Source organism: Armigeres subalbatus, chromosome 3 (assembly GCF_024139115.2).
Source record: "Armigeres subalbatus isolate Guangzhou_Male chromosome 3, GZ_Asu_2, whole genome shotgun sequence".
Lineage (NCBI taxonomy): Eukaryota > Metazoa > Arthropoda > Insecta > Diptera > Culicidae > Armigeres > Armigeres subalbatus.
Genome location: NC_085141.1, coordinates 199326123 through 199343557, shown reverse-complemented (window position 1 = coordinate 199343557; position 17435 = coordinate 199326123). Strand labels below are relative to the sequence as shown.

Sequence of the window (17435 nt, the reverse complement as noted above, 5' to 3'; positions counted from 1 at the left end):
AAAATAAAAAATAAAATTTAAACCGAGGAAAATGGAACAGTCTTTTTTTGCGCAGCTTGATCGTATATATTTACATTTTAACTTAGAATACTTTACTTAGTTTTTGCTTTAACGTTGCGCTGCTTCAAATTTATGTTTTTCAACACTGATGCGTAACATGAGCCACAAATATTGAGTTTGTTGTGTGTCACGGACGAGTTACTTACGAGACACTTCGCGCATAAGTTTTTAAATCCTTTCAGAGACGAACATTGGAAATAATGAAGATGAATTGGATCAAAGCATTTGATTTTAGGATTTTGAAAAACGTCTGGTAAACCTTCAAGTGGAACACCGCAAATATATACGTTTTTATCAAAAAAGCGTTCTGTTTCCATTAGTTGCTGCTTGTTCATACTGTATTGAGAATACAATGGACGCGGAAATTTGCATTCAGTGCATGTAATTATGATGCGCGCTCTGGTGGAAGCTAATGCAAATGAAGGATGAGGCAACCTCTCTTCTTGTGAATGCATTGCCTTAATTTTACTTGGTTGACAATCGTCATTCGGTTCAGTACCGTATACTTCATCGAATTCCTCATATTTTTCTCCTTTGAGTTGAGGCTTCGGTAGCCAAGGGATGTTGATGGTTTGATCCATCCTCTTTGCCTTGTGAAATTTGCAATTTATATCATTACATTTCTTCACCTAGAAATTAAATTTGTTTAGGATTAAATGAATCGAAGTACAGATAAAGTTATACTTTACTTGGAAGGTATAGGATGTCGCTTTAACATGTTTGTCAAAGAATTCTTTAAATGATGGTACGTTCATTGCTTCAGCTTTCGAAATTTTGCTCAAATTAATCTCAGGCCATTGGTCTGTAATATTTGCTTTTATCGTATTTATCTCTGCTTCGTTTGCAGCATAAGATACGATCACCTTTTCTCCTTTGTAGCGCAGTGACTCAAATCTTGATTTAAGTAGCCTTCGGGCATCTTCTGTTCCTTCTAGGGCCAAGCGAGGATAATCGTTGTTAGGGTTTTTCTCGTGAGCCTCCCGCCATTGTTTTTTAGACATTAAATTTTTCACAAGTTTTTCATTTTCACCCAGATGATTTCTAGACAACGAAACTCCAATCAATGCTATGTTAGCTGCTGCCATGAATTGTTCTGCTGGATTGATAAAAGAAAAATTTGGAGGCGTGCGCACTGCACACAAAAAATCCAAGTCGAGCTCGAAAAATATAGCAATGTAACTCAGCATAACCATGATGGAAGTCAGGTTATGATCAGGTCCTCCATCTGATCCGATAAACAACATTGGTCGAACAAGGTCATCTTCCGAATAACGAGTGAGAAGTTCAGCAACGTGTCTAAATGCAGTGGAGTGCTCGAATATACACAGTAAACTCAGATTACTGGGGTCGGTAAAATTTTACCGGGTTTTCAAACAGCTGAGCGCTCGGTAATCAACCCGGTAATTTTTTGGTTTACCGAACGCCCAGTTAATAAAAGTTGATCATAAGCTGTCAAAAATTACGGTTAGTCCAGTAATAAATAGACGGGCAGTTCGGTAATTTTATCACTAAATTTGATCCTAAATAACAGGACGTCGGTAAATTTTAATACATTGTTTTTCGGTATAAATGTGTAAATTTTACCGATCAACCAGTTGGATGGAGCAATGATTTACCGGTCTACTCAGTTGTTATGGGTAATTTGGTTTTGTTAAAAGCAGAATATTTCATAAAAATATATGAAAAGGTAAAATAATTCTTATGTTTCATAAAAATATATGAAAATATTCCTTTTTTCAAACCAAATCACCCACAAAAGTTATTATTGTAGGTATATGTCAATTATTTTGAAATCAATATTCATATTTTCAATTAAAAAAACTGTTTATTTATTTAAAGTAAGGGTTAATGTTTAATTTTCTTACACACTATTTATGTGTCGTATCAAACTCGAAAATTGTGGTATCGCAACTGACATTGTGCGAAAGTACAATCGAAAAACAAAAATCCTGACTTATTTCGCCATTCCGGATGTCCGAATTCACGTGCCGATGTAGCCCCTGCAGTCTGCACATAACCTGGCATGGAGCGCCGGCAGAAAAAACATTGTATTTCAACGTCCGCCATTTTAGTTGTTTGCTTGAAATAACTGCGAAGAAAATATAATTAGTAAAGAATTACTTACGGAACAATTTTTCCACTCCCATCAACGCGAGCATCAACGTCCATCAGGTTGTGTACGATGTTTTCCATTTTTGGACAAAATTTCTGCGAAAGTTCCAATAAACACTACAATTGAACAAAAACCAACGTGCAGACAAGCTGAGACCGACGGTTCGAAAATGGCGGATAGGTTTGCATTGGAAAAATATCTACTGAGACAGTCGGTAAACTATAATGATTTAAACGGACAGTTCGGTAAAGTTAGCATGTTCACTGGCTTTATCAGCAATTTTTTACCGATTTTGTTTCTGCTACCGACGAAAACATAAATTACCGAAAAAACAGTATTTTTCATTACGGTATACAGTATTATAAATTAAATTTACTGGGTTATCTGTAAAATAGTGTTTTGTTTGCAGCTCATTCCGCAAACTTGTAAATATTTTACTGAAATTACAGTAAACTCATGTTTTACCGATTAAAATCTGTAAGAAAAATTACCGAACAGCGGAAGCCTGATTAAGTGTGTAGCGTCTTTGAGAATTATGCACGATTGTCCTGCATGCCAAGCATTAGATAAATCCATAGGAGAAATCAGTTTAATTGATATCGAAGGGGTTAGATGCTGCGGTATGTTGTCGTGATCTAAAGCGTTCAATCCTCGATTATCCAAGCCTGCTTTAAGAACTGAACGTTGTCTTCTTGTAGCGCTGACTGGAGCGCCTTCAAATCCCACCAGAATTGCTGCTTTGTCATCCAGAAAGAAAACTAGACTGGAAGTATGAAAACGACCTGGAAGGACAATTTCAATCATGATACAAATCGTCAAAGCAAGCGTTAAATGTCTAATAGTATATACCTGCCATCATTTTCATGTACTGGAATTGCTTTGCCCCATAATGTTGATCGGGATGTGCTTTACGTAGTGTACGCACTTGCAATCCATATTTGATATCAAACCTACTGTAGTACCTTTCAGCGGTACGATTACGTGGGTTTCTGGGTGTAAATTGTAGACGAAAATACTCAGCTGAGGGTACGTTGTTGTTCGGACATCCTGGGTAAAGCTGATTCATTTTTTCTTCGCATATGTCCATCAGATCACGCAAGGAAACGCACAGCGGTGAAATCCAGCTAGTTGTACCGTGTCGTCTTTCCTGAGCAACCGATAGATCCTTTTCGGCGATAACGATTTCAGCAGCTTTCCAGAAATTGTCAAACTTGCCTTGCCTCGAATTCAGTTGTTGGGTTTCAATATGCAAAACTTCCTCGATTTCATGACCATCGCCGATTAACATTTTAAGTCCGTCCAAGTCATCTTGCTTAGAACTGCTAGGATCATCATCTGAAATGTCAAATAGAATGCTTAAATGAAATTTCATTGTAGAACGAAATGTATTCAGGTACCTGTAGCCAACTGGCTAAACTCCTTAACTTTTTGCACGGTCCACGATGCTATTCCCCCGAAAACTGCAGCTGCCTGTTTGCATTTATCAGCTTTTACGCGATAAACGATATCATCTTCCAAATGAACAATTGTATTTGACAACTGGATTTCCGACCGTTCATTAAGATGGGGAAGTTTCCACACGAACGTAGCATTCGGCTTGAACGATCGATACACCTGAACATCGAAGTCGAAACTTAATCCCTGGATATACTTATATCGTGCTTTGCGTTCTGATGGAGCATACAGTATTAAATTAACAGGAGCGTATGCTTCTCCGCTGTTAAGTTGCTGTTCTAGTTCTTTATACATAAGTTTCGTCAACGATGTTCTGGATGAACTAGCTGCTACAGTTTTAAAGACCGATTTTCCAACAAGCTGCATCGATGATCAACGGATTGACTTTCTACTCGATCTTCCACTTTGTTGAGGTAATTGATATAACCGGCATACGTTGCACGTAGCATTTGCACATCCGATTGCACTTCTAACCAGGATTTCGAATTCAGTATCGCCGTTGCACACAGTGAGTCCAGTTCATCGAATAGTTTAATCATATCGGTCCGCATCATACGAGGAAGGGTTTTCTTTTTTTCTCTCCCATGATACATCCGAAATGTATCTCGTGTCTTCGGAGTGAAGCAAAAACTTGCAGGAAGTTGTGGAACACTTGGAGCTGATGCCAACTTTTCTGATTGGCCATCTAAGTACCATAAGGCCGATACAAATGCACTCATGAACTGCTGCAATTCAGTTTTCTGGAAGCGTTTGAACCCTGCTTTTTTGTCCACCAAGTATTGTACAACACAGTTGTATAGCTCTGACCGACCGTCTCGTTCTTCCTTTTTATCAGGATACAAAACGACGGCAGCATTTTTCATCAAATGATCAAATGCGTTTTGAGGTTGCTTTGGTGGGTCAAATGTTGGTTTCATTAGGCACAAAACTTTGGTGCAAGTTCCGATGGCAGTCACAGCATCCTGCAAAATGGTTGACGGGTCGACCTCGAACAAATCGTCACGATTGATAGACTTACTACCAGCAAATACTTTATCGATCTTCTCAGTTTTGTTCAGTTTTCTGTTCAAAACTTGGTCGATAATTGATTCAAAGTTTGTTGTTTTTAAAACAGACACAATAGATTGCACCATCCGTTTTCCGTCCTTTTCCACCCTAACAGCAATCGGAATCTGCTCCATGGTGATACACAAACGAAATATTTTCTTCTTTTGAATGCACCCCTCGATAATCAATCGGGTGGACACTGTGGATAGAATCAATGGAATAAACAAATATGAAAATCTGTATTTAATATAGGGAAATTTAAATGACACACGATAGATTGTATTTGAGTATTCGACACTTTTTAACAGCACAAAACTCCTACACGTTTTTTTTTTCTTCAGCTTATGTTTTGACGTTTTGAGTGATGGCTTTGCACGTGCACTCGATTAGAATACAAACTAAAGGTACACGCTTACTTCAGTTCACCCAAATATGGGTGAAGAGTACCTATAATCGCCAAAAAGTGCACATACGTATTTATGGGTGAATTGGCATTTACTCATTTATAGGTAAACTGAATTCAACAGGGAATTCACCCATATTTAGGTAGTTGAATCGGTGCAATTTATAGGTAAAATTCACCCATATTTAGGTATTTTTTCCGTATTTTGTTTTGCATAACCATGTTCTGTATTTAGATATCGTACTAAAAAAATTACTATACATAAATAAAAATAGTTTTAACATAATTTATTAAACCTTTTGCTAAAATTACATATGATAACTAAAATGTAGACCTGGGACAGAGCAAAAATAGCTGTTTAGTGCCAGCACAAACATAGTATCAGCACCGACGAAGCATCAGTGTGATGGAAATTACGCTGCCGTCGGTATATGATGTCGCAGTTTTTCTTCGTCAAAGATTCTAAGATTGTCCACCCAGTATAGAGATTCCACAGGTGATGCTGCAGTTACATTGCCATTTTCGTTTGTCGAGAAACTCTGTTGAGGTTGTTCTTCTGTTCCGGAACGACTACCGGTAGAACCTATTCCGGCTGGATTGCGACCAATCGATATTCCGAACAAAGCTAATGGTGACGTTTGTGGTCCAAGTGTAAGCAATCAGTTCCGCAGCTGTTGACTGCCAATGGATTTCGTCGAGAAAATATTGTTCTGGAGCACTTCCGAAAAGAATGAGCATGGAGTTCGATTTCCGCTTGAAGTTGGTGGGTGATATCGTTTTGCAGTCATTTCTGTTGCAGGCGGAAACCATCGTGTGGTGCATCGATGGAGTGAAGAGGTGGCGGAGGATTGATGGTCTTCTGCGAGAACGAGTGATATCCGATTATTCGTCATCCAATCTTTAATGGATTTGATGAAACTGTAAGCAACGAAATCGAGTTATTAATGATTTTTTTTCCGGATTTTATGCTTACCAATGATACATGTCAGGTTACGCAGCGATGTTAATCTTTACGATTGCCGTCGCGACTTACTTCTTCTTTCCCGACCGAAATCAAGTTTCAATTCTTCGAACCTTCTGCAACTTGAACTTCGTCTCGTGACCCTTTCACAAGAGGTATTTCTCAGAAGCTAGTAAACATCTCCCCGGGTGAGCTTGTATACGCGTACACAGGTCGCTATTTATGGCAGAATCTGTAATCAACAGAAACCAAATCAGTCAAGGCATATTTTGTTGTAGAAAATTGATACTTACCGATGAAGAAAAAGGGGTCAAATTATTTACCTCCCGGGCAGGGCATTCCACGTTAGATCATTTCTTCGTTCGTTCGTTCCGAATGAAATGTCGAGCTGCAGCAATAATTTTCAACGACACACATAAAGAATTTTCTTTGCTTTATATTTTAAATAAATCTGATAGAAAAAATCAAGATGTTGTTTTCACGTTTGTTTTTAAATGTTTTTTTTTTCATCCAAATATGGGTAAATCAGTTTACCCATATTTAGGTGAGATTGGTTTTTATTGTTTTATAGGTAGATTTTACTAATATTATTAGTATTTTTTACCCACATTTGAGTTTATTTATAAGATACTCAAATATAGGTGAATCAGTTACCCATATATAGGTAAACTGATCTAAGCGTGTAAGGAATAGTAGTGAACGCAACTGTATTAGACGACCCGGTGACAAGCGCGGTGTCATCATCATCAATAGACATAGACCGCTGTCATCATTGAAACGCAGTATGAAAAAAATTATAGCCCAGGACATCCTGGCTACGATCTGGCGATGGGCTAAACAATAGGATGTCAGTAGCACGGATAGAATGAAAAAAGCTAATAAACTTACTATTTAATCCTTCTAAAGCTTTTTCAAAATATAATTGTTACAAGAATTAATAATAAATTTAGCACTACTTGTTTTTAAGCATTGTAATGATTTTCTTAAAAATAATTGTTTAAATGCTTAACAAGCTCGCGTTATTACTCTTGAGACTTGAGAAAAAACATTCATTACACTTTTGTCGTTCAGCAAGGTAGGTCGAATCGCAGCAACATTATATATTTTTTCCAGGTTGTTCCAGCTTATTGGACGAATTGTCTACGCCATCTTGCCCTACTCAAGTCCAGCTTTGTGCAGTCAGCGAAAAGACTATGTAAAGTTGAGCCGTGCGCCAGAATAAAAAGAAACTCATTTTTCGCACTTGTTCCGGAGTTACGCCTCGAGTTGCGCCGATCCGACGAATTCCCCAAGGTGAAAGACATGCCGAGAAAGACGGAATCTCAAAAGACAAAAAAGGCACGTGGGTTTTGTTGTCTTTTTAGGGAATTACCACTGTTTTCGGAACTTTTCAGCCCAAAAAAACTTGTGTCGTTTCCCTTGGCAATCCCACAAATTCAATCGGTTTTCCTTTGTTTCCCCATATGGAACCCAGCAAGTATAGATACTCAAGTCACAACACGTCCGCAAAAAGGCTGCTTAAAACGATCCGTAATTACCCCCCGCTCGTGATCACAGTTTTATTCAAAGGAACATTCTTTTCGCCCTTGGAATTGCACATTCTAGTCGTGGCTTAAATCCCATGCAGATCCCGTCTTTTTTTCAAATTCCTTTTTCAACGTCGTGACGTCATCTAAATGTTTTCATTTCATTTTTTCATGTTTGAATTAGATGTAAACAACATGCACACCGTTGCCTAACAATTATAGCAAAATAAGCTTTATAATGATTAAATCAACTTTAATCCTCAAAAGATTAAATCAAAAATAATCCCAGCAATGAGTGGATAGACCGAATATGGTTTTAGCTTAAATTTAAATCTATTTAGCTTTTATATTTTTATCCGTGAGCCTGGTATTAGAGAATGGTAAAAATGTAAACAATTGGTAAAGCACAGCGCACATAAGATAAGTTTGCGTTGCGTTTAGTAGATTTTGCATGGGAAAATTGCAAATGTATCCTATGCGCGGGGCTCTTGACGTTCATAATAGTAGAAAGAAATCTTTTTTGGATATATACACCCGATTCTTTTTTTACACGGGGGATGCGTGCCGTGTGAAAAAAATCCGTGTAAAAATAATCCGTGTTATTTCGAGAAACCGTGTAAAAATAATCCGTGTTATTTCGAGAATCCGTGCAAAAAAAATCCGTGCTATTTCGAGAAACCGTGTAAAAAAAGCCGTGCAAAAAATATCCGTGTAAAAAAAGTAACCGGGTCTTTGTTAATCTGGGGGATGCGTTCCGTGTAAAAATAAATCCGTGTAAAAAAAATCCGTGTTATTTCGAGAATCCGTGTAAAAAAAAATCCGTGCTATTTCGAGAAACCGTGCAAAAAAAATCCGTGTTATTTCAAGAATCCGTGTAAAAAAAGCCGTGTTAAAAAAATCCGTGTGAAAATAATCCGTGTAAAAAAAGAATCGGGTGTATATGAATGTCACGTACACAAAATATGGGTTTCCTCACCTTAATATCTATTATAATTGTTTTGCACAAAACAATCGTTTAACAGACAACATAAGTTTAGTACCACTTGTTCTGTTCGTTAAACGATTCTATTTTTTTGCAAAACAATTAAAATATGGCATGGAAACGAAGGGGAAAAATGTAGAATGTAAAAAAAAAACAATTGATTCAAATTTCATTTTTTTTATTTCCCCCTCCACGATATTTACAAATTCTGACGGGGGGGTGACAAAAGAAGAAAACTAAATTTGTTCCGGCCTAATCGAATATAAAAATGTTCGCATTAACGATTGCGCCCTAACACCGGTTCTAAGCTTCGATGCAGAGTACACGAGCTTTGTTCGCCAGGGACAGGCGTATGAGGCCCTTGCGCAATACTGATATAAGTTGTTTATAATTTATTCCAATCATTGACATTTTTGAGCTGTTTGCGTGATGGATGAAAGTGAATTTTGAATGACTGGTAATGAGTGGAAATAGATGATTGGCCTTGGCTACCTGGTAGGTTTTCTTTGTACGCGATAGAAGACGAGCTTTTTATATCGACGGAGAGGTATCACAAGCTTAGGCGTTTTGTTGTCGAAAATCAAAATAAATGCTGAAATATACTTTCGAGATGTAGAATTGTTGATAAGACGTAAAGCGGTTCCTGGCGAAGCTTTTGAAATCTGTGCGAGAGGTATCACAAGAGTTGCATTTCTGTAGACCTCGAGGTATCACTACCGGTGTTTGCTAAGTGATGAATCAAAACTGCAGTTCATTTTTTTTTTAATTTAGTTTTTTGCTGTATAGCGATGGACATTATAAGAATTTATATCTGTAAAATAATCGGATCGTTTTTTTGTTATTGGAAAATCTGATTTAATTGATCTTAATTAATTATCTAAAAGATAACTCGTCTAGCTCAAACCTTTGTAGGGGTATGTGGCGGGACCATCATCATCATCAGATCAGCAGTAGGGAACAGTATAATAATATGGAAATAATGAAATTATGTATTGCTTTGTATTTAGAGTTAGAAAATATAAAAGACGATACGTGAAGGAGAGTGATGATATTTGTCTGTTTTTGATGCAGGATTAATGTTCCAGAGCCTGGTAAGGTCTATCCATGATTGCATAACCAAGATCAGCAGTTGATTTGTACTCAGAGTTAGAAAATGTAAAAAAAATATGTGGAGGAGAGTGATGATATTTTTCTGATTTTGATGCAGGATTGATGTTCCAGAACCTGGTAAGCTCTATCAATCATTGCATAACCAAGATCAGCAGTTGCTTTGTACTTAGAGTTAGAAAATGTAAAAAAAAATATGTGGAGGAGAGTGATGATATTTTTCTGATTTTGATGCAGGATTAATGTTCCAGAACCTGGTAAGCTCTATCAATCATTGCATAACCAAGATCAGCAGTAAGGACTGTATAATAATATGAAAATAATGAAATTATGTATTGCTTTGTATTTAGAGTTAGAAAATATAAAGACGATACGTGAAGGAGAGTGATGATATTTTTCTGATTTTGATGCAGGATTGATGTTCCAGAGCCTGGTAAGTTTTAAGTTTCGGAAAGATATAAAATCAAAACGCGTATGTTTCGTTTGTCATTCGATAAAACACTGAGATTTATTTGACGTTTCCTTTTACACGGTTATACAAGACTGGGTAATTGTTAATTGTGAATAATCCAGATACACACATAACATCCCCCTTCAATTCAATAAACCAAGAAGATCACGATATATGCGAAACTTTGGTGAAGTCAGCCCTTTGGTCATCACGTCAGCTAGCTGTTGTTCAGATGTTACATATTTGAGCCGTAATTTACCTTTTTCGATGAGTTCTCTCACGAAGAAATGCTCGTACGCTTCTGCGTACGACGATTGTTTCTTTGTTGCCCATGCAACTGTCGATCCGTTGAGCTTGATGACAAACCCCGACACAGAACGTCGATCATTTGGATCGTTGCCCCAATCCGCATCCGCAAACGCCAGAAGTCCTTTCGGCAATTCTTGTCGTCGATACACAAGCTGGTAGTCCATCGTACCTCGTAGGTACCGAAGCACCTGCTTCAGGTGAACCCAGTGCTCGTCTGTTGCGCAGCATTGAAACCCTGCAAAATAGTTCACTGCAGCGCAGATGTCCGGTCGTGATGTCACCATTAGGTACATAAGGCAACCAATCAGTTCCCTATATGGTTTGCTGGTGAAATGCATAGAATTCTGGTCCTTAACAAGTTTCAGGTGCGGCTCCATTGGAATCACAGACGATTTACAGTTAATCATTCGAAAACGCTCCAAAATACTCTTCACGTACGCCTTCTGTTCGATGACCATCACTCCTCTTTTCCGGTCGCGCTGAATGTTTAGACCGAGAAAACTCTGAACTTGTTGGAGATCTCGCATCTCAATCTCGGACGACAGCTCCTTCTTAAGCTCACAAACCGCTGCTATGGAGTTTCCGATAATCAGTAAATCATCAACATAGATCACTACGTATAATACTACATCATCCACTTTCCGAAAGTACAAGCAATAATCCTGTTCGCTTCTTCCAAATTTCATTCCGCGAGGCTTGCTTGAGCCCGTATATGCACACAAAAAAAAAATCGTTGGTAAAGTTAAGAGAAACGTTGGTAAAATTAAGAAAATCAGTTAGTGATTTTCAGTAGAAAGTATAAGATTGTTGAATCTACAATTTCAAAAATGTCACTTCGGTAGAACATTGAGAGGGGCCGACTTTTCAAAATAACATTTTCCTCTCAAATTTAAATGTATATTTTACTTTTCGAAATGACATTTTCCTCTCAAAACTAAATGTATAATTCACATTTGAATCAACTGTGCTGCTTTTAACACAACAAATGGGCGCTTTCTATTTCAATGAAACGCCAAAATAAATGTTTACTTATTTATTTAAAATTAATAATTTTCCCATATTTCACCACCACCCCCGTCCCCACGTTTCAAGGATAGCCATCTAGGTAGCCGTACTCACGGCTGTGTTTTGCTTTATATTTCATACAAAAGGATTATATTGCCCCGCGGTTCAATGACTGTGGGCTCTCCACACACGACCATTGCCACGACTGAAGTGTTTTGCGAAGCATTCGTAGATCATCGATTTTCAGCTCCAGCATTCCAATGTTTACTTTCGAGATGGGGCAATGGTTCCGGATTACTTGGCCACAGAGCTGTAAAAAAAAGTTATAATTATAGTATATGGGTTATTAAAACTCTTTTTACAGCTGGGAGTATTTTCAGTGACTAATGGAATACTTTAATTCAGCGAGTGAAATCAGTCAAACCTGCACTCACCTGGAAGCGCCAAGTGCAAACCATCGTGCCTCTTTGGCAACTCCGAATGTGAGCTAGTCTTATCGCTTCTTATCGGTTTGTGCTCTTATTGTTGAATAACTGCATCACGTGATACTTCTCGGATGACGACTCCTTTCCTCGGATACTGCAGAAATTCTTCGCTACGGTCGCCGACCGTGAGTTCCGCCTCGGAAAATTAGTGCTACTTTCCGTATTTTACTTTTTTATTATTACCGGATTTGATCGACCGTCTGTCAGATTGCTCTAAGGATGCCAAACAGTAGCAATCAGCAATCCGAAACCATGTTGCCAGAAACCTTTTCATAATAAATTAATAACTATAAAGATATTTAGACTGTGAAAAACAAAGTTTTGATTTTTGGGTTAATTATTCATATTGACAAGTTTTCTTTTAAGTTCAATGCTATTCTATGTATAGGAAATTACCAAAATGTGGATGTTGTTGAAACAAAAGTAGAAAAATAGTAAAAATCCCAATTTTATTTTTCTCTGTGTGGCTTTGTTCAGTCTGTACACCAGCGATCCTCCCCGATCCTCAAAGCCAGAGGGCTGACGCATTAACACTTCTTCGTCCAACACGCCGTTAAGAAATGCGCATTTAACGTCCATTTGGTGCACATGCCAACGCTCTTGGTTGGCAAGCGACAAGAGAACACGTAATGTTGACATTCTCACGACCGGAGAATATATGTCCGAATAATCAAAACCGTGCCGCTGAGAAAAACCACGCGCAACAAGCCTAGCTTTGTACCGCATTACCGAACCTTCACTGTTTCTTTTGATTTTAAATACCCATTTGTTATCAATCACTTTTCTTCCTTTTGGCAGTTCAACCAGGTTCCATATTGTGTTTTTCTCCAACGAATGCAGTTCTTCTTCAATGGCCTTCTTCCACATTGGCCAGTCACTACGCATTTTCAGCACATTCACGTCAGACGGAATCTCCTCAACGAATTCCTCAGCACTGAGCGCAAACGCTGTAATGTCCACTTCATAATCGTTGTGCCAAGCCAGCGGAGCAACTATCCCTTGGCTTCTACGAGCACCACTATCCACTGTAGGGAAATCTTCATCTTCGAGGGAATGCATGTCGTCCGAGTCCGAGTCTTCAGCCGCAGCTCCGTCATGTTCACCATGAGCTTCTTCCAGATCAGCCCGTTCGTCCGGTGATACACAGGCATCTGATGGTCTATCATTGATCACCACCGTGCCGGTGTCTTCCACACTTTCTTCTTGTTGCGATATTCCGAATTTGCATTCATTAAAGATGACGTCACGCGATACAAACACTTTTCTCCCGTTCCAGCATCGGTAGCCGTTCGGAGCATACCCGACGAAAACAACTTTCTTGCTTTTCCTATCGAGTTTCTTCCGCAACGGTTTCGGTACGTGCACGAAACATTCACTCCCAAAAACTCGAAGTTTCGAGACGTCCGGTTTTCGGCCGTTCCACGCTTCATACGGTGTAATGTCACCATCGACCGCAACAGTGGGACTCCGATTCAGGAGGTAAACCGCGGTAAACACTGCTTCGCCCCACATATTTTTCGACAAACCGCTCGTTTCCAACATCGCGCGCACTTTTTCCACGATCGTACGATTTAGTCTCTCGCTTACCCCGTTCTGCTCGGGGGTGTATGGCACTGTATACTCCAGACGAATACTTTTTTGTTTACAAAATCTTTTCACTGCTTTGCCGGTGTATTCACCTCCATTGTCGCACCGAAGACGGCCGATTTTCGCTCCAAAATGCGACGTGACCATCGCCTCGTACTCCACCAGCCGATCGAGCACTTCGTCCTTGGACTTTAACAAGAACACCACGGAAACGTGTGTAAAATCGTCCGTAAACGTTACAAAATATTCGTTGCCGTCCCACGACACTGGAGTAATCGGGCCGCAAACATCGCTGTGGACGATTTCCAGCGGGCGCCGAGCACGCTTTTCCATTCGAGTACGGAACGGCTCTCGTGTTTGTTTTGCACTGATACACGGTTCACACAAAAACTTCACCGATTGTTCACCAATACTGTCCACCGACAGACCGTCGACCATATTCTTCTTCAACAGCTTCACAAGATTATTGTTTCCGATATGGCCAAAACGATGATGCCACAGTTCCATTTTCTGACTCACTTTTCCCGTCACTAAAGCTTTTCCGGTTTCCTGATTCTCGCAAACGATGTTCATACAGTACAGTCGTCCTAGCTGACGACCGGTGGCTACCACTTCATCACCATCCTCGACGGTCACCATTCCACCAAAAAATGTTACACGTTTACCAGTATTCTCCTAACGCCGCAGCGATAGGAGGTTCAATGATAGTTCCGGGATAAATAATACATCTTCCATGTTCACTCGAATCTTTCCGTCTTCCACTAACGCACTAGCAACAATGCGTCCCTTGTAATGAGCGAGCAAATTTACACCACTTTTTGCCGTTTGAATAATCACTGGCGTGTCCAGCTTTTCCAAACTTTCGAACATCGATTTATCGTTCGCCATATGTTCGGAGGCCCCACTGTCCAAAAACCACTTTGCATCAATTAAACTGCCAGCAACAGCGGTTTCCACAGAAGCCACAAACGAAACCGCTTGCGCACCCACATTTGCTTTCTGCACTATACAGTTTTCTTGCCGTACTTCTGAATATCGAGGATCGAGGACACTGGACTTTCTTGTGGCCAAATTCACCGCATCCAAAACACTTCCATTTGCCTTTAGATTTGCCGGCGAACGCAGCCTCTTCTGGCTCAGCTTCTAACCGCTGGCCCCTTCGCTTGGCTTCGACATCCAAGTATTTACGTCGCACTAAATCCATGGTCAAATTTTCCGATACCGCTTCCATAGCGGTAGTAACGGCGTCGTACGACGGAGGCATCGTCAACATGAGATGACATATGATGTCTTCTTCTTCCATTTTTGCACCAGCGCCCTTGATCTCGCGCACGAGTTGATCAAAGCGCAAAAAAATGTTCTTGGAGCTTTTCACCCTCACTGTATCGCATCGATAGCAACTGACGTTTAAGTAAAACCGATTAGTTATGCTTTTCGTTCGAACACGTCATGCAAACTATCCCATATTTCTTTGGGACTCATTTTGTCTTTCACATATTTAAGATGGCTATCAGCCACTCCTTGAATCAATACAGAACGGCACTTATTGTCCTGCTTCACTCGCGCAGCCTTTTTCATATTACTTTCCGATATCACCTGAGCCGTTGCGCTGGCCGGCGTCACCCAAAAACCTTCATCTTCAGCTTTCGTTTCGACACAATGCTCCACCTCCAACTGCTGGAGGTAAACCCGCATCCGGAAGCTCCAATTATTGAAGCCCGTTCCGTCGAATGGCCTGAATCTTAAGATTTTTGCCTCGTCCTCCATCGCGCACTTCCGACCGATTTCTTTTTGCGGTTCTAAAGTCAGTAACAAGAACACCCGCGGTAAACTGGGCCCATAACCTTTTAAGTTTCGGAAAGATATAAAATCAAAACGCGTATGTTTCGTTTGTCTTTTATCTTCGATAAAACACTGAGATTTATTTGACGTTTCCTTTTACACGGTTATACAAGACTGGGTAATTGTTAATTGCGAATAATCCAGATACACACATAACAGTAAGCTCTATCCGATTGCATAACCAAGATCAGCAGTTGCTTTGTACTTGAGTTAGAAAATATAAAAGACGATATGTGAAAGAGAGTGATGATAATTTTCTGATTATGACGCAGGATTGATTTTCCAGAGCCTGATGAGCTCTATCCATGATTGCATAATCAAGATCAGCAGTTGCTTTGTACTTAGAGTTAGAAAATATAAAAGACGATATGTGAAAGAGAGTGATGATAATTTTCTGATTATGATGCAGGATTGATGTTCCAGAGCCTGATAAGCTCTATCCATGATTGCATAACAAAGATCAGTAGTTGCTTTGTACTACGAGTTATAAAATATAAAAGACGATATGTGAAGGAGAGTGTTGATATTTTTCTGATTTTGATGCAGGATTGATGTTCCAGAGCCTGGTAAGCTCTATCCATGATTGCATAATCAAGATCAGCAGTTGCTTTGTACTTAGACAGGGTGGCCACCGAACCGGGAAAAACGGGAGAAGCGGGAAAAAGACGGGAAATTGAAGTCACCGGGAAAAAAAGCGGGAAATACCGGGAATTCAGGACATGTACCGGGAAAAATAGAATTTCGTCAAGTGACATTCAAAATCTTCAAAGTTTTTAATAATCTGAAATAAGGTGATAATTTACTCATCAATGTTTACTACTCAGTCGCATTCAAACTAAATTGTTTACTTTCAGTAGATGGTGTTTGCGAGGTAAACAAATTAAATAAATCTTTTTTCAAAACCTAGTTTGTGTTGTAACTCCCAGGTAACCGTAAGCATTTAAATAAGCTCTACGTGCGACTATAACGTTACCACTAAGGGCCGATTTCTTCACCTCCGCTTAGGCCTTAAACCAGGTTTAAACGTATGGGTAAGCACCGCTTAAGAGTTAAGCGAAGGTGAAGAAATTGACCCTAAGCCAACCAACTTTATTCTGGCTCTATAATAGCCCTTTATAGCCGAAAAGGCGAAATATACACTTAAAATAAATCGCCGAATTCGGTAAAATTTTACCGAAATCTCAACAGCAGAACTGTTCGGTAAATAATTTTACTGATTTTCGGTGATTTTGACAGTTGAACAATGGAAAATATTACATAAAATCTGTAAAATAATTACCGAACAGTTCTGCTGTTGAGATTTCGGTAAAATTTATCGAATACGGTGAAATTAGTTAACTGTTAAATTAATAATAAAAAGATCTATCACAGGTAACCATCAGCACTATAGTGCTAATGGTTACCTGTGATAGATCTTTTTATTATTAATTTCTAGTGACATATAGCAAACATATTATGTGGCAAGAAAGTAATCGAATATTGAAATATTTATTTTTTTGATTGAATGTATTCAACTATAAGTTATTTTTTGTAGAGTCCAAGCTCACCTTTAGACTAGGTACTTAATTTTCTTGTTATTGCTAATGGTCAAAAATATATACATATTTTAACACATTTTTAAGAGTTCTTTGTAACTGTATTTTAAAAATCTACAATTTTCTGAAAATGGTATGTTTTTGATACTGCCTGTAATATTTGAAAGAGTAAAATATTTTTAGTTTTGTATTTTTCCACAACTAATCAATATAATCAAAGATTATGATGGTGAATGATATACACTAAGATATTTTTTAACTTGTTACATGGAAAACAAGGATCAAGTATCAAAACTTTGAAAATTCCAATGTACCAATATTGAATGGGAACGTTGAAAATTTTTAATAATAAATTCAAGATTTTATTTTTCTTCAATTCTAGAAATTTAAAATGTAAAATTGCTTAAATTACGAATCGAATGTTTTGATTGCACAAAATCTGCTAAACTCTATTTTAGAAAACAAAATAATGGTTTGGATCAGAAACAAAGATTTGGGTCTTCGGGTTAAGTTGTGTTTAAATTAGTTTTATGGATTTTTAGGATTAAGCTATACTAATGTGTTAAT

General features: G+C 38.7%; 3 protein-coding genes and 1 long non-coding RNA gene across 4 annotated transcripts; all 4 read right to left on the bottom strand.

Moving 5' to 3' along the window:
* LOC134225322 (uncharacterized) lies at positions 1–1277 on the bottom strand. The gene is made up of 2 exons (XM_062705284.1): positions 750–1277; positions 1–689 (listed from the first exon to the last, which is right to left on the bottom strand). Exons 1-2 carry the CDS (start codon positions 1251–1253, stop codon positions 93–95), a joined length of 1101 nt encoding a protein of 366 aa, XP_062561268.1. The 5' UTR covers positions 1254–1277; the 3' UTR covers positions 1–92.
* Positions 1278–2041: 764 nt separating this feature from the next.
* On the bottom strand, positions 2042–3922 carry LOC134222229 (uncharacterized). Its single transcript, XM_062701372.1, has 3 exons — positions 3571–3922; positions 3023–3508; positions 2042–2955 (listed from the first exon to the last, which is right to left on the bottom strand). The coding sequence occupies exons 1-3, from the start codon at positions 3920–3922 to the stop codon at positions 2642–2644; spliced, it is 1152 nt and encodes a 383-aa protein (XP_062557356.1). The 3' UTR covers positions 2042–2641.
* Positions 3923–3957: 35 nt separating this feature from the next.
* Positions 3958–5001, bottom strand: LOC134222228 (uncharacterized). The gene is made up of 2 exons (XM_062701371.1): positions 4947–5001; positions 3958–4874 (listed from the first exon to the last, which is right to left on the bottom strand). Exon 2 carries the CDS (start codon positions 4807–4809, stop codon positions 3958–3960), a length of 852 nt encoding a protein of 283 aa, XP_062557355.1. The 5' UTR covers positions 4810–4874; positions 4947–5001.
* Positions 5002–5399: 398 nt separating this feature from the next.
* On the bottom strand, positions 5400–6514 carry LOC134221125 (uncharacterized). Its single transcript, XR_009982219.1, has 3 exons — positions 6333–6514; positions 6052–6271; positions 5400–5996 (listed from the first exon to the last, which is right to left on the bottom strand). It is a non-coding gene; the product is annotated as an uncharacterized LOC134221125 (long non-coding RNA).
* Positions 6515–17435: the final 10921 nt, after the last annotated feature.